Source organism: Poecilia reticulata, chromosome 17 (assembly GCF_904066995.2).
Source record: "Poecilia reticulata chromosome 17, P_reticulata-male-v2, whole genome shotgun sequence".
Lineage (NCBI taxonomy): Eukaryota > Metazoa > Chordata > Actinopteri > Cyprinodontiformes > Poeciliidae > Poecilia > Poecilia reticulata.
The window spans coordinates 21,026,920-21,053,187 of record NC_088846.1 but is presented as its reverse complement, the minus strand read 5'-3'; the positions used below and the strand labels follow the sequence as shown (position 1 = coordinate 21,053,187).

At 37.2% G+C, this 26,268-nt stretch overlaps 1 protein-coding gene across 5 annotated transcripts in view; it reads left to right on the top strand.

The window, feature by feature from the left end:
• LOC103479799 (RNA-binding Raly-like protein) overlaps positions 1–24,091 on the top strand; it is a 63,422-nt gene extending 39,331 nt beyond the window's left edge. For 3 of the 5 annotated variants that reach the window (XM_008434458.3, XM_008434457.3, XM_017310039.2), the window contains exons 3-10: positions 16,129–16,204; positions 18,451–18,498; positions 19,100–19,293; positions 19,417–19,476; positions 20,917–21,030; positions 21,258–21,415; positions 22,308–22,345; positions 23,348–24,091. In XM_008434458.3, coding sequence (XP_008432680.2) covers positions 16,129–16,204; positions 18,451–18,498; positions 19,100–19,293; positions 19,417–19,476; positions 20,917–21,030; positions 21,258–21,415; positions 22,308–22,340 — 683 coding nt within the window. In that variant the 3' untranslated portion in view covers positions 22,341–22,345; positions 23,348–24,091. Of the gene's footprint in view, positions 1–2,131; positions 2,289–16,128; positions 16,205–18,450; positions 18,499–19,099; positions 19,294–19,416; positions 19,477–20,916; positions 21,031–21,257; positions 21,416–22,307; positions 22,346–23,347 lie in introns of those variants that run through there. The other 2 variants (XM_081598366.1, XM_008434459.3) reach the window with 2 other exon arrangements.
• The last annotated feature ends 2,177 nt before the right edge of the window (positions 24,092–26,268 follow it).

Sequence of the window (26,268 nt, the reverse complement as noted above, 5' to 3'; positions counted from 1 at the left end):
ATGTTTGTGGAGAACGTGGTGCTAAATGACCTGCAGACGACCTGAATATCAGGTCGCTAGGTAGATAGGTTAGTCAAACTTTATTAACAAACTAGCGTTCTGACAACTATCCCAGCATGCACCGCGCGCTTCTTCTACGGGCGAAAATGAAGTCGGCGGCTGCTTACCATAGTTACTAGACCTGTTGTGGCTCAGTATTGGTCCTGTTGAGGAAATTGAAGGTTTTTAGGTGCGCCTTATAGTGCGGAAAATATGGTAATATACTTTAACTCCACCTCCAGTTGAAATTAATTTAAGGTTGGCATGTTCAGTATTTAAATATTTTTCTCTGAGTGTTGATCTTTGAAGACATAATTCTGCATAAATGTGTTAAATCTGCTGGATAGTTTCAGAATCAGAAGCTCCATGGTTTCTAGTAGATTTGCTATGTTTAGCCAGTCTTTAGCTGCATGCATGTTAAAATGTTGGAGGTGTTAGAGAGAATCCTACCATCTTAATTATTCATCCATTCAGTCACTCATACATTATTAATATCCTTGTTATCCAAGATTGAGTCACAACAGATTGAGGAGGAAACCCAGATATTGTTCTGCTCAGGAACACTTTCTAAGTCATTATAAGGTGACAAAGTACATAGAGAGTCTCTCAAGCAAGTTCCTGCGGATTCCAAAGTGTTAGTATTTTTTTGGTGTGGTGAAACGTTACAGGTTTTACTTTTACAGTTAAATTGATGAATCTCTGGTAGAGTGTTAGAGATTCTGGGAATGTTCCCGGTCCTTGTGTTGTTGGCAGGTGTCGGGGAACACAACTGGCAGACAGGAAGAGGCTTGTGTGGCGTATTGGAGGGGAAATGTAAGCAGAGCTTGATGTTTGAATCAGAATGTACTGATAAAACTGCCAATACTGTTACTGTTCTGAACAAATACCTGTCTGCATTAGATGACAACTTCTGAAGATAAAATAATGTTAAACATCTTTTCACACCAACTTTGGCTGTTTGACTGATAAAATAATATTTAAACACACAACTGTTAGCTTGAAGTTAACAGTTGCCCTCAAGAGCAACTGTTAACTTACTCTCAATAGAGTCTTGAGAGCCCTCAAGACTCTATTTCTAGAGTTTTGAGGGCCACACAAAGACTTCTGTTGGGTCAGATTTAGCCCGCGAGCCTTGAGTTTGACACATGTGGGTTACAGAGAGAAGAGTTTGATCTGATAAGGAAAGCTTTCTTCTTTTCTGAAACCAGGGGAAGAAAGCTTCTCTTGGTTTCAGAAGGCATTGCCTGAAAGACTGTCTGAAATATGACCGCTACTGGTGAAACTCAGGTGAAGAGGAACCAGCGACAGCTCTTTTAATTAGGGTTAGGCTAGATATGCACATTCAATAAATTACACTAATATGTAAAGGCTCATTAATTTAAGTAACTCCATCACATTGTATAGATGAATTATACACAAACTGATGTTTTCAAAACCTAATTTCTGCTAGTTATGATGATTTTACTCTTAGAGCTAGTGAGATCTAAAAGCCTTTTAAATTCATGTCTATGCATTTGAACTACAAAAAAAGGGGGAAAAAAGTTAAAAAATTAGGGATTTAACAACACACTACATGTGTGAAAGATACATTTTATGACTGCAGTATAGCAGCCATGTTGGATTTTGAGGTTGATGTTGGTCACCCTGTTGAAAATCTGATTTGAGATCATCTTTATTATGTCTACTAACTAACTAACTAACTAACTAACTAACTAACTAACTAACTAACTAACTAACTAACTAACTAACTAACTAACTAACTAACTAACTATATTTATTTGAAATACAAAGACAATTCTTTCTTTGTTTCTTTATGTCTTTCTTCCTTCCTTTCTTTATTAAATCTACAGTGTTTCACAGTCTTCACAAAACCCCTGTACAACTAACAGAACAACAACAACAATAATAATAATAATAATAATAATAATAATAATAATAATAATAATAATAATAATAATAATAATAATATATTTAAAAAAACACTATCGGTTCTTCAGCCAACCAGGAAGAGTAAAAGGCGGTTTCAGTTGAACTTTGGGCTGCTGTACTCAGCGCTCCGCCTCCTCCCCTCCCCCCCGGAACAGGCGGGCAGATGGTTCGGTCCGCAGCGGCTCTGTGGGGGTCTGGAGGTTCTGTTGTTCCGCCGCCAGCAGACAGTCCGCAGACAGAGAAAGCGGCTCGGCTGCAGCGCAGAAGCTTCGGGGTTTTCGACATGACCATGTACAAAGGCAGGCGTCGCAACCAGAGATGTGAGTTGTTGTTTCTAATTAGTGAATTTAAGGTCGCTCAAGTTTATGTTGGTACGTTTTTGTTTTCTGGCTCAATTCTTAAGTTTTAGAAAATAGATCAAAAGTTAATTAACCACGTTTTACGTTTGTTTATGTTGGATTTTCTTCTAATTCTGATAATAATCTCCGGATTGAAGAGCCGGAGCTCTGCCTTTAAGTCTAATATTGTTATTTTAACAGGCCAAAACATTTTTTTGGGTTTGTTTTCAGTTATTCAGAACTCTTTATTCTTTTGTGACAAGAAGAACAAGCAAATGATGCAAGTCTTGCATCAACACAGAAAACCCACATGCTTTCCTTTCCTGTGAACACAGATGTTGTGTTGATAGTCAGTGAGACTGCTGCCTGTATTGTAGCGTGTTTGCTGACTGCAGCCTTAATCTGCTTGTTCTGTGAGTGAAATGAGCATTCAGGTTGTCACCCTTTCAGGAAGGGGGAGTTGTTCAGAGCGTTGGATGCACATGGCAGCTCCAGGTGTGTGTGTATGCTCCTGTGCGTGCCAGTGCTGACAGACACTTTTTGCATGGGTAATATAGCTTTGATTAAATGAATAATGCATAGTATTAATGAATCTCATGTGCCCTGCTTTCAACCGTCAGGCTATTCAGGGTGTACCTGGACTCTGGCCTAATATAAGCAGGGACAGGGTGCTGTATTTTTACATGCACTGCGCATACATTTTGTACATAGTAATCACTTATTCATAAAATAGATATAGGTGGATGTACCATAATTACAATGCAGAATGCTCTGTTGTAATTGGTACAGGAGAAGGCCTCCTGTTTGTTTCAGATTTTAATCACACTTTGGTTATTTATTGCAGATTGAAGGCTCTCAGCTCAACAGTGCAGTGCCATGCAAAATTATGTGATGTATTTTATTTGATAGACCAACACAAAGGATACAGTAATTGTGAAGTGTCGAAAATGTATACATTTTAATATGTTTTGCAAATAAGCATCTAAAGGAACTGGCATCCAAGGTACATTTCTACAAGCTGTGCACATATACAGACTGAAATCGTATTCTTTATCAAAGCTCAAACTTACTTAGATGAGATGGAGAGTCTGCCAACAACAATTTAAAGTTTCACAGCATGTTTTCCATTGGATTTTCGCGGATTGGCTTCTTCTGCCACAAAAGGAGACTTTGATCTAAGCCGTTCCTCTGCAGCTCTGGCTGTATGTTTAGGATTGTTGTCCCGCTGGAAGGTGAAACTACAACTCAGTAAAGTTTCTTCCTTGATGTGTTTCCTTGTTCCTGTTGAAAAAAAAGAAGTATTCCCACAGCATGGTGCAGCCACACCATGTTTCACTGTTGGGAGTTCAAGGTGTTAGCTACGCCAGACAGTTTGTTTTGTTATGAGGCCTTTGGAGAATGTAAGTTCAATAAAATACAGGTGGACTATGTTTACTAAAGATTGGTTTTATTTAGAGATATCAGAGTAAAGTGAACTGAACAAAATGCATCTTTGACATTTTTATTTGTGAAAAATGAAAACAATATCTCAATTTTCTTCTACTTAAATGCTATTCACAAAATTCTTTTAGTTTATAAAGACCAGATAAAATGCACTACTTTTTTAGGTTGCTTTGAAAACCAAAATGGTGTTTTTCAGAAGGCAGTAAGCTTGTCTATCTACAGTTTCTATGAGCTGATCATGATCCTACATGATCATGAAGCCTGTTGAAAGTAACAGCAGATTCACATCTTCATAAAACTATCTTGTTTATTTTAAAGATCTTATGAGTTTGACAAGTGCAGGGAGAATCTAATGACATTAAAGCTGTTACCAAAGCTGTTGTTGTTCTCACAGGTTAGTTATTAGCCATCAAAGATTTTTTCTTTTTTTATTTACAGCCCAAAAATGTTCCTTAAAATGTTGGTTGACATTTACATAATAGAACTAACAACAAAAAATCCTGGGCTTATAGTCGGTGCAATTGAAAACTGTAATGCTAAGAAACATCTAACTTTAATCAAAACAAGCCTCACCAGATTTCAGCACTCTTGAACTTGTCTGGTTTGTTTTTCAGTAACTAAACGTCTCTGTATACAAAGAGATCCAGCAATTCAAAAAGTCTTTTTGATCTGCAGCAAAGTTTGTTATTCTTTTTCAGTAACTTGCCTAAAGTGGTGATAGGCACGACTAGGGATTCTGCTGAAGCTGTTTAAAAAAATACTTTGAATTTCCTCAAATTGCTTAACTAGTCCTTTAGAAATAAAATATTTGACTTTACTGAAGTTTTGTGAGCAAGGCTCATGCTACTTATCAAATTGAATATTGATTGCTGAAGGGACATTTGTCCATGGAGTTGCATATGTTATTTGGAAACTTCAGCTCTGATGGGTTTGAGATCCAAATGTTGAACAAGACTTCTCTTAACTAAGACGTATTGCCATTGAAGTGCATGTTAATAATTCACATAATTTCTAAGCAATCTGTAAAACAATGACTTTTAGGTATATTTAGGTCAAATAGGATCCTTCCTTCTTTCCATCTTTCTCCGGTTTGTAGAGGTTCTGTATTTAAAGCCTGGTCCTACAGAAATATCTTCCACAAATTCATAACTCATGGATGATGAGGACTGAGAACTCTGTAAATTTGAGTCTGAGAAGTTTGGAATAAAACATGTGCAGGAACGCTGGCTGTATGGAACATGGATGATGTTGCACTCCAAAGATATTTTTTAAAGATCCATGTTTCAGTCACCTCACGAGGGAGACAGCTGACTTTTTGGAGCAGATGTGCAAGTGGTTTCAAGCAGCTGGCAGTTTGTTTTCCAGCTGCTTGCAGAGATTAATGAGCCTGTGGACAGGTGGAAGTACCGGACCGGCCCCATGTGTTTCACAGCAATGCACATAAAAGCCAAGTTCTTGCATCATAATAAAAATATGCCAAAATGGAAAAAAGATGGAAATCCCTTAGCAGCTGTAGGAAATATGAAAGTTTAAATCATCTGAATCTTCAAGTTATGACAATACCGTATTTTCCGCACTATAAGGCGCACCTAAAAACCTTAAATTTCCTCAAAAGCCGACAGTACGCCTTATAATTTGGTGCGCCTTATATATGGACCAATATTGAGCCACAACAGGTCTAGCTAGCAACTACGGTAAGCAGCCGCCGACTTCATTTTCCCCCGTAGAAGAAGAAGTGCGCAGTGCAGGCTGGGATAGCTGTCAGAACGCTGGTTTGTTAATAAAGTTTGATAATACATTTAAAGCCGGGGGGCGGAGGGAAGAGAGACAGAGACTGCGGCGGCAGCGTGTCGGTTGGTCTGTGTTACCCAGAAAGCAGTTGGGCACAATATCGCAACACCAACACCGTGAGTGAAACAACGACTGGGGCAGCCTACTATATAAAGTACCTGGGGACCACTTCTTTACACATGTGGATGTGTAATAATAGAGTACGGAACAAATCGGCAACCCAAACTGAGGCGTCTATTCTATGCGCCTTATAATGCGGTGCGCCTTGTATATGAAAAAAGTTTTAAAATAGACCATTCATTGAAGGTGCGCCTTATAATCCGGTGCGCCTTATAGTGCGGAAAATACGGTATACTTATATTGGGTTAATTAAAAAAATCAAAAATACTCGTGTTATAAGGTAGTATGGATGTATTTGTTCTGTAAGTCTGTTTTTTTTTTTTTTTAAGAATATCCACCTGAAACGACTGAAAGCCGAAAACAACAAGTCGATTCCAGTCAATCAGTAAGGTTTGAGTGCTGTCATCAGATTCCACCTGTGCAGAGTGTTGAGTTTTCTTTGGTGTTGAAACTTCGACTTTCCATACATCAAAATTACCTTAGAAAATCTCAAAAAGGCAGCAGGCTACACAGTGGAGCAGTTGGTAGAGCTGTTGCCTTGCAGCAAGAAGGTTCTGGGTTCGATTTCCGGCCCCGGTCTTTCTGCATGGAGTTTGCATGTTCTCCCTGTGCATGTGTGGGTTTTTTCCTACAGTCCAAAAACATGACTGTCAGGTTAATTGGCCTCTCCAAATTGTCCCTAGGTGTGTGTGTGTGTGTGTGTGTGTGTGTGCATGGTTGTTTGTCCTGTTTGTGTTGCCCTGTGACAGACTGGCGACCTGTCCAGGGTGACCCCGCCTCTCGCCTGGAACGTTAGCTGGAGATGGGCACCAGCACCCCTCCTAACCCCACTAAGGGACAAGGGTGTAAAGAAAATGGATGGATGAAAACTCAAAAGGCATAAAGGAAGGTCACTGCTGCACAAAAATGGTATAAAAAAAAGAAGCTCAGTCTCATAGAGCATAATGTTGGTTGCAAAGATGATAGAACATTTTAAAAATATTTTATAGCCAGAGATACAGTAACTAATTAACTAACAAAGTAATTTGTATGGATTTATTTCCTTTTTCTTTATGAAGCATATTGAGGGAAAATGAGAGTCTCGACTGTTTTGATGTCAAAAAACCATTTGGAAATTAACAAAAAGCAGTTTCTGGTCTTGCTTAGGATAATTCATCCCTTGATGCGTTGAAGAAAACTAATCAGATTGAGTTTTTTTTCCAGAAACTGAAACCTTTCAAGCTTAAATCTCAATTAATTTATGGTTTTGGAAAGAACTGCTAATCTGTGCCATTAAAAAACAAGCAAACAAAAAAACCGACTGCTTACAAATTCAGCTGTATTAAAATATGATGCAGCCAAGGTAAGGGAAAGTAACTGCAGTATTTATATGGAAGTGTGCTGTATAGCATGTCTAAGGATATATCCTGTGCCTGACTGATGAGTGAGCAGAAACACAGCCCTACTTGCTTAAAAAAAAAAAAAACTCTCAGAGCTCAGCTCTGCATTTAGATTTTAGCTCGGTAAATTCTACCTCAAATGGGCTGCAGAGCGGCAAATTGGTTTGCCTGGGGTATTTATCCTAGTTTTAGTTTAAAGAAAAATGCTAATTTTGTTTCAAATTATCTTTTAGTTCACTCAAGAACCTTACAAGCGTAGACAAATTGATATATTGACTATGTAAATGTTGTTTATGTGAGAAAGTGCGCCTAACTCATGGTTTAATTGTAACGTGTACGTCAAACTCTGATTTTATCCTGATTTGCTTTGACAGCTACAGTAAATATGCAAGTCCCCAAGCTTGAATACACATAAAATTACACCTAAAACTGCAGGCCACTCCTACTCACTGTGGCTTCTCCTCGGTCGGAGCCGTCGGTCTCTGAGCCCAGAGCGAGCCGACACTCACAGGTGCAATAAAAGAGACCTCTGCCCTTGAACCGTGATGGGAGATTAGTACAAGTCCCAGCTGCCGGATTTACAGGCTGTAGATGGAATCTGTGGAGCGGTGTCATGCCGGGCGTCTCTCAGGTGCACATTTGCATTCATGCGGGTACCCCGAATGATCTCTTAATCAAACACAGCTCACCTGCTCTCAGGATGCGTGTCATCGAGGCGGTGGAGCGTCCTCTATGCGAGGAGCGATCCATTTTCTGCCAAAAATTCTGTTCAGCCAAAAGAAGAGGAAGGAAAACAGCTTCCCTTGTTTTATTTCCCAAACAGCATTTACCACAACACTCAAGGTCGCTTATGTGTTAAACGTTTAGACAGCGCACCGCTGCATCACTTTGGCAGAACGACACAAAATAGCAGCAGAAGGCCTAAAGTCTAATGATCGATGTTAAAGTAGCTTCTCTGGAAGTCGTGCTTGGCTCAACAGAAACAGCTGCAGTGCCTTCAAGGTTCTTTTTATTTCTCCCACAGGATAAATTTATGTTGTGCTGCAACAAAATACATAAAAGAATAAAACCAGCAACAATAAATAAACATAAAGTTCATGCAAAAAAAAAAAATTGTCTTGGAAAAAAGCTATTTGTATCCCTTGAGCCTCCATCTACTGTTTTGTTATTAGTATTTCATGTGTTAGACTCCTCTATGTAGCGAAATGATTCATGGTCTTCCAGTTGTTTTATTAATAAAAATCTGGAAAGTGTGGTATGCGTTTGCCTTTATGCCACTTCACTCTAATACCTTTAAATAAAATCCAGTGCCGCCAACCCACTTCCAGAAGTCACCTTATTAAAAACCATCCATGTGTGCGTAATTTCATCTAAGATTGTGGCACAACTGTAAACTTACATTCTCATCCACCTAAAAATTGAAACACTCCATTCTGAACATGTCATCGTTACACTGAAACATGGTGGTGGCAGCATCACGCTGTGTGGATGTATTTCTTCAGTCCACCAAACTGCTGAAAGACATGTTTGGTGCAAAACACGTTCACATCTTGGCCAATATTGTTTATTTCTGGTTGTGAGCTTAGATCAGTGGTCATTAGTAAGAGAAGCTTTATTCCAAAAATGAGAAGTTAAAATAAATTTGGTGCAGCAGTTTTTAGTTACTCAAGTTGCCTCAACTCATTGTACCCACCTCTGAAGATGACTTGCGATACACATGAAGCAGCCTCTGGTATTTTTTTGGCAACATCATGCAGTCTGACTGCTGCTGGGAGTGACGTTTAATTCTTCCATTTCTTACACATTCATGAGTTTTCTCAGCTGTCTCTTTTCTGTCCTCCTCCTCCCTTTTTTCAGCGTTTGACTCCAATAAAAAGCTCATCAATTGCTGCAACCCGTTGTCTATTTATTGTTGGACTGGGATCCTGTGGGGATGCAGCAACAAGTCCAGCAGTCTGGCTTGTAACCAGAATCACTTGGTGTGAGTTAACATTAAGATTTAATGACATTAAGATTTTATTAGTGCAGCACTTTCTGATACTGTGTGCGTTTTGAAACTGCACACCGTGTGCCAAGCTTAAAGAGTTTGAAAAAGTCATGAGATTAGGGTGGGGTTTCACTTTCCAGCAGTGCCGTGAACATGCGACAGATTAATTTATTAGAATGTTAACTCATTAAAGTTCGAAGCTAAATCTAGAAGATTGAAGTTCTTGGATTGTCTCCATTTAATCTGACTTTAGCTATTTTAAAAGAAAGAAGAATAATTATTTTAAAAAATTCAGTCTCTAGCTGAAACAAAATGTGGTTCTACAAAAATATTTCCTCAGTGGGGGATCAATACAAATGCACAGCAAACTTATCAGATTTTTATTTGCAAAACATTTGAAGGCCAACTTCAAAAATTCGTGCACTACTTTGTGTTGGTCTTTTAAATAAAATCCCAAGAAGTTACATAAAAGTTTATGGTTATAATGTTACAACATTTTAAACAGTCTTTGTACAGTTTGTGTACCGTTGAACCTCTGACACTTTTGTGTATATTTAGGGTTAGGGTAGGGTAACCCACTCTGTGGCCTCACTAACAGAGCAATGTACTCACAGGCTTGGCTTCATTAACATAAATGAGTCTTAAGTGAGTCAGAGGCCCTGAGGTGGAGATGACTGTCTTCTTCAGGGATCCAGGTCGGACGGATAAAAATTCATCTTTTCTGTTGGAGGCGGATAAAGTTACGCTGGGGTCTCATAAACCTGGAGCTAGTCCTATAAAAAAACAGCATGACTCATTTAAAAACATACTATTTGAGAATAAAATGAAAAGGAAACTAAATTGATAATACAGATGGGACTTTTTTTAAAACCAGTACATGAAATTACAACAGGAGAGAAAAAAATAACTGACATTGATACAAAAGATGTTAATGCCAGAGTTAGGCTAAATGGCCCCTTAGTTACTTCTCTTCAGTTCTTTATGTATATCCACTTGTTCTTGATTCCAGGGAAGGCTGGCGATTATATCCAACCATACACACACACACACACGCGCACACACACGCACACACACACTCAGGACAAACTACAGTCAATGTTTTTGGACTGGGAGGACGTCAGAGTACCAAAAGATTTAAACTCCATGAACCCAGTACCTTATTGTAGCTCTATTTGTCAGTAATTCTTGCTATTCTTTTAAAAACATTTGAGAGTTTATGAAGGAAATACTCAGAATTGAAATGGATGTTAATAGAAATGAGCAGAAAAAAAGAACCAAGATAAACAAAATCTGAGGTAAATAAGTAAAAGTGACCTTCAATTATCCCTGCTAGTAGAAAAGTAGACTTGGAGAATGTCAACGTTTCCTGCACAGCATGTAGTATAGTAAAAGGTTTTATACTTTCAGAAAGCCTGGATTGAAAAACAAAACAATTGTACGTTTATGGAAAAAGAATTACTGCTAATCAATAGCCAAAGACATTTTGTACAGCTGAAGGATGATTTTTTAATTTTTTTAAATTATTTTAGCAGCTTTACATTTGGACATAATCCCTCATTATAGTGAGACCAACAAGAGAACACATCATCTTCAATTAAATATTAAGTGCATTGTGTTTTTCATCCAAGCCTTCTGTCCTTTTACTTCTCTATTTAAAGTTTCATGTAGAAAAAAATGGGATCGCCTTGTGTTCGTTTTTATAAATGAGGTTTATAGAGTCTAATGAAGGTTTTAAGCTTCTGTCTCTGATGTAAAAAACTCTGTCATCTCTATTGGAAATCCTGTCATTTTCTGTACAAGAATCAAACAATAAGGAATAAACGAGGAAGCACATGAGTGAAAGGAAAACTCATTCTGAACTAGTTGGTCTCATTAAAATGATTGACAATACCATGACCCGAAGGAAGGAGATTTAAGACCTGAATACAGCCCTCCATGTCTGTGAACGGCAGGCACTTCAACCTTGCAGACTCTCTTAAATTACACCAGGCGTGTAGCTTTGGTTTCTACATGTGAGATGTTTAGTTTGCTGTGCTCCTCAATTTGTAAAATCAACTGATTTTTACCAAACTCAGTCAAGCCTGGTAAAAGATTTGAAGATGTTTAAAAGTAATTTAAGAGTCTACAAGTGGAGGATATTGACAGCAACTACTAATATAATCTGGTCTGGCTTTCCAAGCAGGTTAACCCGGACATTAGGAAATTTTAATAGACCTTAAAATGTCACAATGGAATCGGCAACATCCCTTCTTGTTATATTATCTGACAGGATGTGACTCTGCAGTAAGAAAGAGACTGATCATCTTTACATATTTGAACTGTTCTAACATGTGCTTTAGGATTATGAGAGACCGTATTTTTAAAAAATGGATCAGAACTGAACCCTAAAACATAACAACAACCACAAAAAAACAAAAAATGACCATCAAATTCACCAAAGACTGAATAAAAAACAGCTCAGAAATGGAAAAACTGAGCTGAAGCAAAGCCCAATTCTTAATTTTACTGAGGTTTAAATTGAATGTTTTGTATCTTGCTAAAGTCTCATAACTGTTGAACTTTTTGGTATTTGTAAAATATTTCATCATGCCTATGGACACTGTGTGGAATAAGCTTTCTCTGCTTTGCCTCTCTGTAGGTCATCTGTCTGAGCTCAGTCTGCAGCTGCAAGAGACAAAAGATAAAGAGCTTAGTTCTCACAGCAGCCTGTGGAGAAGCGAGCTCTCACAGCGTGTCTTGTAAATATTTTTGAAGTCCTCCTGATCCTTGGTATGAAAAACATGTACTAAAATCTGTAGGTCAGATCTTAAAATCTGAAAGAGCTTACTGTGTTGCAGGTGCTCTGAGTTGGTCTTTGCAAGCCTTTGTGCAAGATATTCAGATTGAGTGATGTCCTTATTTTCTTAATCATATTTTATCCTCCACAGTTATTGTTTGATGACCTTTAAATGGCTGAAAAGCAAGAAACTCTTTAAACACCTAACAGATTTAACTGAGGATTTTAGCACATTTTTCTCACTTTTAGCGATTAGCTGAAGTGCCCCAGTCAAATTGTTTCAGCTAACTGGAATAAGACGGGCTGCGTGGTGAACAGCTGGTAGTGGTATTGCCTTGCAACAGGAAGGACTAGGGTGGGCTCAAGTCCCACCCTAGTCTTTCTGGATAAAGTGTGTGGGTTCTCTCTGGGTATTTTTTTTATGAAGTACAATTTAATTACCTTGTCTTCCCAAGATACATAAAAAGTAATAGTAGACTTTGTTGTGTGAACATTTCACAAGAAAGATTTCTGTTTAATGGGTGTCACAATCTTTTCCAGTTTGAATGAATAATTTCTTAAATCTTAAAGGGACTAACATTCTGCTGTTTTGTGTTTCTGATATCAGAGTCTAAAAGTGATTCCTTAAATCTGTTTTTCCATCAATTTGTCCTAATCAAGAGAAGCCCTTAATAGTCAATCACTGTCACACCTTGAGTTGGTAGCTGTTGGCTCCAGTTGCAGCCAACCTGTTCATAGTGGTTCAATCATAAATAACCTGTTAATTCCCCCCTCAGTGTGATGCTGCTCATACTTTATAGTATCCATCAAGTCCTAAGTGGCTATTGCTTAGCAACACAGTCTCATTGTGCTCTTCATCCAGTCTCAACTTTTATGGATGCTCGGGCAAACAAGTCTGTCTGCAAGCACACACACCCATATTCATGCCACTTTTGTATATGATTAGAATAATGACTGTAATTAATCAGAGGCTCTGTGTGTGTGTGTGTGTGTGTGTGTGTGTGTGTGTGTGTGTGTGTGTGTGTGTGTGTGTGTGTGTGTGTGTGTGTGTGTGTGTGTGTCTGCTAGGGGGTGGAGGGACGGAGGAGGTCGTTTTAGAGTGCTTTTTAGTGCTCCGCTCGCTCTTTGATAATCCTAGTGGGGAAGTAGAGAAGAAGACGCTCTAACAATGTGAAGCTTGCTCATGCCTTCCTCTGTCCTAATGATAATGGTACAGCAGCTGTCCCCAAGCACCTCGGTGCCGCCGATACGTTCCCACTCCATTAGTCCATTAGGTATGGGAAGAGGAAATAAAGGCAATCTAAAGAAAGAGAGCAGATGAGGAGGGATGCACTGTGACGAGTCTACGGAAAGTGTTTGGAAAAATCTAGACGTTGTTTTGATGTGAGCCTGAAAGAAAAGAAGCACCGCAGGAAAATGGAAACGTATCTAAGAATCTTTCCAATTCATAAGTTCAGAATGTTAACATTGCAGCTGAGGACTTATCATCATCTCTTGCACTTGCTTCACCTTCAGATACACTAACTTAACTTCAGACCCCATTGTGACATGTTTCTACAGCCAAATCCCTGGAGCTGCAGATGTTTTATCATCAGTGAGTTTTTTAAAAAGGTTGTTTGTGTTTTTGTATATGTCCTTGAGCAGCACTCAGGGAACATTGAGCTGATTTTGAGCAGAGGCGCTGACAGCAAGCTTGACAGACTGAATGCAATGATACGCGCCGGCTTTAATGCAGCACAGTTCTTGGCAGGTAGAGAGGAGATGTCAGTCATGATGGGAGCCGTGAGCAGCGTACAGATCAGTCCCAGTACTCTCACTAATGCACTTAAAGGAGATTTCTTTGTTGGGTTTTTTTCACGCTCTGACCTAACACTGACTTTGAGCCTTCTTTCTGTCTTGCATAATCTGGTTCTTTCCACTAATGAAATTCACTGTCATCTCAAAGTTTTGCTTCTTTCCTGTTGTGACAATACATCTTTTTAACAACTTTGTAAACAGAAAACGTTCAGGATCTGAGTTGTTATTCAAGCAAGTTAAAACTATATAAATTCAAAATAGCATTTCTGAATTTAATATAAAACAGAGAGTACTTGCTGAAAACATTCAATTATACTTTAAAGAAATTTGAAATGCAAAAGGGTTCTTTTTTTAGCATTAATGACATGTTCAAGGTCAGCCTACAGCATTTCAATCAGTTTTTACATCCAGACTTTGACTACGCCTGCATTATGCCAAACGATTTGGATGTGGACCAGCCGGTGCGCTTCAATCATTGTCCTTTTGCATAACTTAAACCGTACGGCCACAAACTGATGCGCCCAGGATGAGAGAAGCACCTATACTTTCCAGACATCTTTAGAGACTTTTTATCAAAAAACTGTGAGTCTGAGTGGTTTGGTTTTATACCTGAACTTGGGACTGAAGTAAATCTGTACCATTTGAAGGAATCAACTGATTAGGCATCGTTTGTTCTAAGGAGAGCAGCACTGAGACGGTTTTAGGGAAAATAATGCAGAATTAAACAAATTTACACAATAATGTCAAAATTCAAACAGTTTATGTGCAAAAAATTTGATTTGGGGGTTAGTTACACTTTAAATAATTTTATATGTTTAAAATATCAACTCACCTAGAAACATTTCTCTATGCTGCCATTTCATTATTTCATTTCCTATTTCTTTGCTATAATATGCTCCACACTGACTAACTGTCAGATTTATAGCACTTACAGGAAAATCTAAAAGAAATAAAACATAATTTATTTTCAATACATTAAGTTATGCAGGTTTTAAAGTGCTTGACAATCTGTTCATGCATTTTTTCAAGCATTTGTCTTCAGTAATTGTAAGGTATAATTCCAATCAATGGTTCCCCAACAATCGTCACAGACATGACAATTTTAGGATTGCAATAATTCATTTGAGCTCTTTCAGCAAACGACTGTTGTGATTTTTAACATCAAGAGCTGGATGTCGATGTGAGGAATTTAATCTTCTCAGACAGTAAAGCTGCCCATTATTCTTGGCAAAAAGCCCCCAGTTCCTGTAAGTCCTTGAGTTTATTCTCTCTAAAGTGGCTCAGCCATATCATAAGTCTGAGATGACCTCCCCAGAACCTTCTCATCTTCCTGCTGTAGCCAATAAGAGGTCATCTCTGGGTTGTGTTTGGAATAATTGTCATTTTGAAGCGTTCAAGTACGTCTTATTCGCCACTTTGAGGAGGATGAATGCAAGTTTTCCAACGTGCTGAATTCATTTTGCCACACTAGTTTTTTTAAGCTCCACATTCCCAAAACATCAGTAATCAAACTGTTATGCCAAGGAAGTTCAGTTTTGGTCTAATCTGGCTTTTAGGTTTGTCACTATCACTCAGCATATTGGAAGCAGAATGTTTTGTAGCACCAGCTTAGCAATACCATTGGTCTGGATCATGTGTTGCTCTCGTTTATCTTCTACTGTCTCCTTGAAAGAGTCGCGCTGCTTTTTTCCAGATAGTCCTGTATGTCAGCTGGAGGTTTTTGTGGGTTTTTGTTTGTATTCCAAACATTTTCCTGTTCTACCTGACTGGTTTCTCCAGATTCCCAGTTTGAATATTACTGATTTGAATTTTCAATTGCTTGCATGTCTTCCTGTGTCTTTTTTCCTGTTTATTTTTTATTTTTATTCTCCCACAGATGATTATTTTAATTTTGAGGGGTTTTTTATTTTACTTTTGCCTACATGGAAAAGCTCAAAATTAATGTTGAGACACGCTATTACAAGCAGAGACTTTTAAGCTCAGTCGAGGTTGGGACTTTACAGAAACATAACGCTAGTCCATATTATGCCTCCTCAATCTGAATGTGAATTTGAGATTATCGTCATGTTAGATCACCTAAAAATGTCCAAGGTTCAAACGTCTGACTGGCATTACAGCCCCTAAATGAAACAAAATGGGAAAGGATGTGTAAGAAGAACCACCAACACTTATTTATGTCATAAACTCGTAAACTAAACAAGCTTTACATTATCATAACCTCAGAGGGTCAGACTAAGGAAGAATCTCTGGTAGCAAAATTTGCATTTTTGGAAGCTGAAAGTTGCTGTGAGTGTTTTTAATGGTTTACATTCTTTGAATTAGAGAATGTAAATGTAAGGATTTTCAGACTAATACCATCATTAAGCATATAAAGCATGGTAGCATTATACAGTGGTTCTGTTTTGCTGAAAAAAAACTAAGATTAAGATTAATCATTAAAAACCTAAAGTCGATATGGCATGCCTGCTGATGACTGTCTGAATTATAGGGCGGCATTCCAATAAATGTTAACCATGTGTTCACTTCCAGATATCAACATGGCAGGAGAACCAAAACCATACAGACCGAAGATGCTCTCCAAGAGACCTCTCTCATCCATTTACAGGTGTGTGTGATGAGTTTATATTATTTCAGTGTTTCATTTCATATTTTTTGGTTGTCCACTTGGATGGTCTTCTCATTGTCTGCAGTCAAAAAGGAGAAGATGGGAAAGTCTATGCTGGTGCTTTTTAATGTTCTCTGTGTTTCTTCCCTTCTATTTATGTGCAAAAAGCAAAAATACAACTCATCTTTTGTTGTAGCTTTTTAGTAATGATTTTGTCTTTTTCATTTTTATTGTAGAAATGTCGAATGAAGCCACAAGTTTGTTGACTTATCTCAATCTATCTTAATTAATGCAGAAGATACAGGGAACTTTTTGGACTTTTTGGTGTTTCTATGAAAATACAGTACAGTATGGATAATAATTTACTGCAGGATGGAGGTAAAACTTTTGAGGATGGGGCTTGGATTGTGACGCATTCCTGTTATTATTAAAAGTTGCTTTCATATTTTGTAAATCCTGTTTGAATGTAAAATCAAGCAGATAGGACAATAACAGAACATTAGTCTAGAAAAAGACCAAAGAAATAATTCAGAGAAATTAAACTTTTTTGTTTGTGTTCATTAACATTAATCCCTCAAAGCTAAATAATGCTAATTGTATCTGCAAAGTTATATATTTTACTTATATTATGCTATATTATTCCAAATGCAGGCAACAAAATGTTTGCACTTATCAGTATTTAAATTGCAGTCTAAATAAACATCAGTATAGTCTAATCACCTTCTGAAAATGAGAAAAAGCAAATAGTCTGACAAGAATGTTTGCAAATTTCTGATGTCAACCATCATAATTTTTTTCCACAATTTGTCACATAACAGCTAAAAGTTTCACCGTACTTTATTGCAGTTTGTTTGTGATCAACATGGAATGTGAAATGGAAAGAAATGGATGCAGGATTTTCAAATGCAGCTATAGAAATAAAAACTTGAAAACTGTGGTATATATTAGTAGCCAAAAAAAAAAAAGAATAAACAAATTAAAATATCAAACAGTATGACAGTTGGGCAGTGAAGGCCTCAGAGGTTTGTTAGACAACATTAGTGAACAAACAGCATCATGAATACTAAGCAACACAGCAGTCAGTTCTGGGATCCGGTGCAAACTAGCCCATTATGGCAAACTGAAAATATATTTTCAGATACATCTGGATTTTTTCATGTAAACAATTCAAATAGTCACATAAGTATTCACAGCAATGGCTTAGTTGTTATTTGAGGTACTTTTGGCAGCAATCACAGCCTCAAGCGTTTCTTGGTGTGGTATGTTTCTTGGGTGGCAGGCCTGTTTCGGGGTATTTTCTACAATTTGTCTGTGTATATTTTCTCGACTTCAGTCAGGTTGGATGGACAGCCTCAGCACACAGATGTCTGATTTAAGTCCGAGCTCTGGCTGCGCCACTAAAAGACATTTACAGGCGGCTCCTGAAGCCTCCCTCTGATATTTTGAATGTTTGCCTCAGGTCATTTCTGTGTTGAAATATGGTCTTCGCCGGAGGTCCAGAGCACTGTAAAACAGATTATATCTCTCTCTATATATATGTAATATATATGGCTGCTGTCATCTTGCCTGGTATGCAGACTGGTTTATCAGTTTCTGGTATAAGACCCCCACACAATCTCAGCATAATGCTGCCACCACCATGCTTCACAGTAGAAATGGTGTTGGCCATTTGGTGAGTTTTGTTTGTTTTTCTCCTAGAATGATGTTTGGAGTTCAGTCTAGAACTTTATTTCTCACAATCTGACAATCTCTTGGCTGTATTTCTGTTAAGCTCAAGCTGTGTCAGTCTGGCCACATTCTTGATCATTCCACAAGTTAAAACTGGAGCTGTGTCTTTGTGACCATTAGGTTCTTTGTCACCTCAGTGACCAAGAGTCTTCCGCACTGAATTCTCAACAAAAAAAACATGTTTTTCAAATATTATTAATGCTCCTGACAGCTATGTTAATCATAATCACAAAAGAACTGGTCTACATGAATAAAGTAACATATGCTTTTAAAACCCTTTTGAGTGACAGTAGACCTCATGTATACCCAAACCAAGAGTCTTCTCTAATAAAACCTTTAACAAGACGATTATATTTTTCCAAAATGTCAGCCTCTTCCTTTAAAAACACCACTGAATACATTATTCAGCCTAAATGCCAATGTTCCAGATTTTACCTCCTTTTTTATGTTTTTTTTCTTGTTCCTAAAGTATGCACAGAACACAATGAAAACAATGCTCGTTTTATTTTTGTCCCCAGTGGCTATGAGTTTGACTACGACTACTACAGAGATGATTTCTACAGCAGGTAAGTGAAAAGCTTCAACCTATCACTTCTTCGTCAGGAAGTGCCTCTCCTGTGATATTTTTGCCCTTTAGGGAACAAATCCTTCCTGCCAATTTTCCATTTTTTTGTGCAGAATAACCCTCATTTCCATCTGAGCAGTAAATGCATTATCATAGCCTTAATGAATGTCATATTGAGGAGTTTTTTTTTCTCCTCTCTCCATTGGGCTTGCTAATGATGCTTTTATCCGTAGAATGTCAGATAGTCCCCTGGCTGGTCATTTGCGCCAGCAAGGCAGTGACTGTTCCCTACTTTTGACATTTTAAGCAGTTTGTTTACTTCCTCCCTGGTTTATTTATAGAAGGGTTGAAATCTGCTGTTTTCTGTGAAATTTAAGGGGAATGTGGCTTGTTTTATCAAGTTAAGGTGGATTTTATTGAAAAATGTGGCAGTTTTAAAGTCTATCTTGATACTTTGTGGGTCTTTCTTTCTGCTCAGTCTAAGTGAATGAGGCAATAAACAGCATGTTTTTGTTTATAGTCAAAAGCATGTCTTTCTCCGTGTAAGACATCTTTATTTTTCTTAACAGTTTAGAATTGTTTAAACATTTCTGTACCTTCAGACTCTTCGAGTACCACGGCCGCGTTGTGCCCCCGACCCGAGCCGTCATCCCCATTAAACGATCTCGGATAGTTGTTCCGTCCAATCGCAGAGCCAAATCCTCCTTTCCGGTCAGAGCCTGTTCTTCTTCCTCTTCCTCCTCCTCCTCATCCCCCCGAGCAATCAACATTGGCTCGTCCATCACTGGCCCTAAACGTATGTTGACTGTTTCTCCCCCTTTTTCATTCCACTAATTAATTTTTCCAGCTTTGCTTGGAGAGAGTTAATTATTATGGCTTGCTACAACTTTGGTGTTGTTTGTGTTGTTTTCCTTAAAAGAATGTACTCGCCAAAGTAAAAGCTGTGACCAGGGAACAAAGGCTTTGCAAATGAAAAAAAGTAAGTAAATCTGAGTAAAATATCAAGGTGACAAAATTACCTATATTTATAGCACCTTTTGACCATTTTCAAAAATTCTTTCCCAATTATTTTGATCTGTTTTCCTTGAAATAACTTTTTTCTACATAGTGATATAAAGATAAAAAAATATATATATTATTGAATCATAATCTGATTAAAATATTCCTAGAATTGTGTCTGAAACCTAAAAATAGGGCAGAAAGTCCCATTGATTGATGTTTTTCTCACATCAGCATAGCTTTATTCCTTTACTAGCTTCAACAATTTCACTGATTTTCTTTTTTGTGTAACAAATGTTAAAGAAAGAACATTTATTTCATTTTGTTCAACTTCCTTAATAGCAGTTGAAGAAACACCACTTCATTTCTGCAATAAAACCGTAATTTTCTGTAATAAAAACACAGATCAGTTGTTAATCTCAAACACAGAAGCAAAGTAAAAAATGCAATAAACAAGAATTTAATCAGGCTTAACGATTTATGTTTGTAACTATGAGATATTCGTTATGTAAAATAGCATTGACTGATTGCTTCTGTTTGCTTATGTGAACACAAATCACACATTTGTCAATAAACATCTTGATAATCCTCAAGAATTTTGGGGGAAATATTCTGTAGTCTGATGAGACAAAAGGGAAACTCCCTCAAAGTTGTCTGTTAGTTTTATGTTAAAGTCTGTTTGCTGCATCTGGCATAAAACGATGAGAACAACATTTACACAAGTCAAGAGTAAAGTTGGTAGAGTGACAGTCCGGGCTGCTTTGCGTCTTAAGATGTGCACACGATGCACAATATTTTCAGTAGTCATTTTCTCCACTTCTTTCTGTTTCTCCACAATAAGGTTGTTCAAAATGCTTTGTTGTTGCAGGTAAGATGTTAACCTGCAATAAAGAAATAAAATATTCAAAAAACAGTCGCACATCTAATCAAATCTTTTCATATAATGTTTGTTGATTTTTGCCTCCAGCTTTACTTAAAACCTTCCAGACAGAACGTACTGTATCAGCAACGATCCAGCCAAATTATCAGTACCGTATTTCCGCCACACTTTGTGCTATCTGAAAAATTCCGATGGTTTCTAAAAGGTGAGACGTTGCGTTTTCCAATCAATACCAGGTTATTACAGTAATTTCATTGTCGACGTAGCAGGGAGTGAAATTAATCTGAGGGGCGCTCTTAATAGACGGTAAATTACAAAAATTACTGCTAGAAATTAAACGTTCCAGTTGTTATGGATAAATGGGCAAATATATTTTCTCACAGGACATTGAAAGAACTGCGTACAATTAAAATAAGCAAGAATACGCAGACGGAGATTTGAAACTTAGGTTTTAAAAGGTTTTAAAAGGTCTTTGATGTGCATTTGGTGAAGTTAATGTCACATTAACTATGCTTTTTAACTATGTATGTGTGCTCACAGTGAAGACAGACCAGCTCCTAACCATCAAGAAGGAGCTGTCGCAGATCAAGACAAAGATCGACTCACTGCTGGGAAGGCTGGAAAAGATTGAGAGGCAACATCGCTCCGAGACCGGTAAGAAACAACAGAGAGGGAGGGCAGAACCTGTCTGCTGTAGGAGCGCCTGTGAATATATTAACTGGAAGAGACATAAAGTGTTTGCATAATTTAAAGTATTGAACAAAGACACGCAAACAAAAGAGGCAAACTAATTTGGAAATGTTTCTTCTATGAAACTGGAAAAAAAAAAATCTGTTTTGTTCTGGCATTGGTCTCTTTCTCTCTGCGTTGTCTTTTGCCAGAGATGCAGAGGAAACAGGAGGAGGTGTGTGATCGTCTCCATGGTGACGCCGAAGACCACTCCGGAGGAGAGGAGGTGGAGGGAACAGCCGAGGTAGAGGCAGGAGAGATGACGGACGGAGGCGAGGATGACTTTGAAGATGAAGGAACCAGCGATATGGTGAGGAGCCCAAGCAGACAGTCTCTCTCTCTCTCTGTTTCTCTTTCTCCCTCTCTCTCTCTCTGCGAGGAGTGAGTGGGTTGTTCACTCTCTCAAACGAAAGTAATGTACCGTCTTTGGCTATGAAACAGAAATTGTAGCCTGAGTTGAATCTGTGCCCAGTCACTCGTATTAAAGCTACACCAAGTGGTACAAAGACCGGTCATAAAAAATTGTAACTTAAACAGAACCGTTTTATGCATCTGTGTGATATGATACAGTTTAAAATATTTAGAGACACAATTTGAGATCATGAAACCTTTATTGAATTTCTGGAAACACAAAAAGGAAGGGATTTCAATGTTGTGTTTTTTTTTATATTAATACCATTTTAAACTCATACAAGATAAAAACTGTTTGATCGGAGGCACAACCTGAAGCCATCTAGTTGTATAAATTTTAAGCATTGGTTTCTTTATTTTTTATGGTTATCTTTACCTATAAAACAACTCCTCACAAAGCACATATTTATGAATTTTGACCTGGCCATGTTAAATACTCCATGTCTTCAGGAAGGTTTTGAAGTTCTTGATAACCTTGTTAAAACATTATGTGAAATTAAGATGTAAAAGATAAGGAAAATAAAGAAGAAGGTAATTTAAACATATCAGTAGAGTGAGGATGCCTGTCTGCCTAAACAAAAATGGCCAGTTTGTTTCATAAGGGAGTCTTTTATTGTATTTTCAGAATTAAGTTTACATCTGAAGCCTGATCATAAAAAACTGTAAAATTGCATATATCCCTCATATTTTTTTTTTAATGAAATTCTGAAACCAGCTGAATAAAATGTTATGTGTCAGAACGTCTATTTCTATAGATTATTGCACTGATGCCTCAATTGCTTGTATTGCAGATAGAGAACCACATATCGGACATCGACAACTGAGTACGGTCAGTATTTACTTCCTATTTATCAACATAACTCTCTTACTTATTTCTTTTGAAAAGTATCTGTAGGTGACTACAGATAATGTCAACCATAGAAACAGTTCAAGGTTTTAAAGGTTTAAATCTATCTTAAAGGAGACGGAGAATTTGAATTAAACAGCTTGAGACTTTACTCAGTGTTCTTATAAATGATGCTTCGATTTTTCATCTGGGAGAAAATGTAAGGCCCATTTTTCTGCAGTTATCACTAATGGCTGTCTGGGAATAAGAACGGACGGATATGACCTTCTAACACCTGCTCTTTTCATCAAATGACATTTAAATTTCCCCTGATTTTCTTTATGGGAACAAATGGCCATAAGAGTCAATCTAGCGCTTGCCTGACATTTTGTTCCTGTTGCACTCAAGTGCCCGAGAACAGAAATCTTTTATCTTGGGATTCTCATTCCACGGGATAGATTTATACGCTCAGATCAGTTTAGCTTTTTTAAGTTGAGAGAGTTTTGATCTTGATTTCTGGATTTACAAATATATGTGAAATATAGTGAAATGGGTGATTTAAAAAAAAATTTAGGCCATTTTTTAATCCCTTAAAAACTCCTAAACTGGTGAAATCTTCTTTCTGAGTGATCTCTGTGGGTGTTACCATGCAATTAACTCTCACTTCAGCAGTAACACCAAACTAAATGCTTAAAAGTTTAAAAAGGGAAAAAAAACCCTTCATATATAGACAGACTTTTGGCCCTTTGTACTTTGCATATTTTCTTGTATTTATCTTAATTGGAGGATCCTTGAGCTTGAGCTGCCTGTTTAAAGTCATGCAGCAGCAGCAGCTCATTTTTTTAAGACCAGACTTTATCTGGGAGAATGATCCGGGGCGTCCTTTATTGGTAAAAATCTTGAATGTTTGAGAGAAAAGATTCTCACAAGGTAGCCACCATTTACATGTGACTAAAATCATACATTTAAAAGCACCTTGTTAATTTTCTTTTCTTTTTCCATCAGCAAAGACGTTGTGACACTGGATACCAGCAAAATCCTCTTGATCAGGGAGGTGTGTTTAAAGTGAAAGGAGACAACGCAGGAAGTGACTGACAGCAGAGGAAGATGTTTTCAGACGTGTTGCAGCTTGTTTGCCTCATCCAAACATCGCCTCCTGATGTGTGCTTTATCAAAATGCGGGATATAAATATTCTCCAGACTACTGCAAGATGCAAAGAGCATTGAATATTCTCAAGTCAAGAACGGTTGCTTTTCTAAAAAAAAAAAACATGCAGGCAAACGCAGTATATTGTGTGCTTATCATCTATTGTTCTGTATTGTGCATATAAAATACAGTTATGTGAACCGAAGAACATGAAATGTTCTCTTTTTGTTGTATTTTGCTGTATGTTCATGTTTCTGTGAGTCAGCCACACTGCAGGGAGAGAGATGAATATGAATGTAAGTTAATCTCGTATTCTTTGGCACCTGATGACAATGTGATTTGTTTTAATTGTACATTTGGGTGAAATCTAGACATGATTTCTGCTGTTTCACGCTGTATTGGATGCATACCATGTTTCTCATTTGTTGTTCACAATAAGGAGCTTTTTTACATTTATTTATATTCTTTTCATAGTGATCCGAAGAATTGTTTTCAGCATGTTCAAGGTGTGACTATTACGGATAATTTGTACTCATTGCATCTGTTGTACAGTCATGGATGATAAGAATTTTTGAAATAAATCTGCCTCCCATCCTTGAAAATGTGTTGTGGCTTATTTTCCACAGTGTTAGGGAAACATATCCAAATTGTAGAGTTTCTCTTGTGTTTGGAACAACTGTGTTGGTATTATTCTCTGAAAACACCAAATTACTGAAGAAATTTACTCAAACTGGAATCACTGCTTGTGTTGTGACAGAGCTGCACCGCTATTTGTGACAGTTACATTTATAATACATTTTGGAGTTTTTTATTTTAAAATATTTCACGCATCATAAGCTTAAAAAACAAATATTTTTGCATTTACAGCACCTCCCACACTTGTTTTCACCATTAGCACAGATAGCACCAAAAGCCTTAAAAAATAAAATGTAGTATGTGCTATGTAATGTACTATGATGACACAAATTTAAAATAAGATATAATCTGCTAGATATCATTTTACAGTGTTATAATTTTACAAGCAGACATTAATGCCATTTATGATAAAATGGGTGTTAATCAATCTCTAATTCTCCCAAGAAAAAAAAAGTTAATAAATGCATAGTCAAATGAATGTGAATGTCAAATTCATATTTGATGAGAAAAATGTAATGCCATAGTAAAATATTGCCTACCTAATGTTGTAAATCATTTATGTTACAAATATACAAACAAAAGGTTTAAAGGTTTATAGATATATACCTAATACATATAAACTGGATATAAATTTGATCTTATTTATCCGGCATGTGCAGAGGTGTCCCTAAATCACAATTTTACTGCAGGATTTATTGTAACCATTTTCCAACAAACTACTGGAAGAAGCAATGTTTAAAAAGACACATTGCTGTGCTAAAGGAACACATTTTCTACTAAGGATGACTTAGAGTACTGATTCACATCAGACCTGTTGCCTAATTGGAATTGAGAGCATCACTTTATTTTTAACACAGAACCCTTGTGAATCGTAGTCGTTGAGAAATGTGGTGGCCTGGCAGCAACAGATGGCATTTCTAATTCAGTCACTTCATTAGCACCACATCATCATTTTCACAGGTCAAGGCGGGCCACTGGCTGGTTTGCAGGTTTAATTGGTTCTATCACAGCTGGCCAGGAGCCATTGAGTACAGTGATCAGTCATGCAGCTCCTATAATATGGAAGATGTTCAGGTGCGATGCACTAAATCTCTCACCGGGTTGCGAAGCTGCTGGAGGAATTATGAGCATAATAGGGGTCAGGATCTTTATGATTCAGTTGTGATTAACTGACGGTCATACAAAGAAAGCAAAGCATACTCCAAGCTTTGTCTAACAGCTCTCAACTTTCAGTGCTATGAATTTTATCAGAGGAAAATAAAGCAGAAACAATGCATCTATGCTTAATCTATCAAAGCTCTGCAAATAATTTCAAATTTCCCCTGTCTTGTATAGTTTTTTTATGCTCTTGTTTTTGTTTTATTTAGTTAAAGTAGATTTGATTCATTCTGTCATGTTCAATGTTCAATTTAGTGCTTTTGTTACACATTTGTTACATCTGCAAAACAATTTAGTCATGCATCATCTTGACAGCAAGGACAAGAGATGCTTCACATTAGTCTATATGTGAGCTTCGATTGTTTTTTTTTTGTCCTTTTCACTCTTGTTTTCTCTTTTGAAATAGTCAAATAAATAAATGTATCACTTGGGATTCTGCAAAAATAATAAACCTGCAATGATTTTTGCAAAGGATTAACCTCAGCTCACCCTCTGCTCTTGGTTCTTTTTCTGCGTTTTCTATTTTTACTCCAAGAATATGTAAAAAAAAAAAAAAAAAGTAATGTATAACTTAAAATAGTGCAGTCAGATATATTACCATCTTAAATACACCAGACAATTTCTTGTTGTAAGTGAATTACTTTTGATGCCAGACAGGTTTTTTTCTTTGAAGGGTTTTAACACAATGGAAAAACTTGTGAAGTCAAGTAAGCACCTTTATAATGATTGCGATCAACCATCAATTATCAATGACATCCTCTATTTTATTTATTTTTTAATCTGAAAGATGGTTCCTGGGGAAAGATGCACTGCTGTACACTAAAACAAGTCAATTTGTGAAAGTGACTTAATGCAAATCAATGATGGATGAGTTTAATTAATGTTACTCTCTAAAATCTTTAAATGATTCTGTTTTTTTATGTTTATTTGTTGCATTCCCACTGCAATCTATGCCTAGATCAAAAATTTCAGGTCAATATTCTCT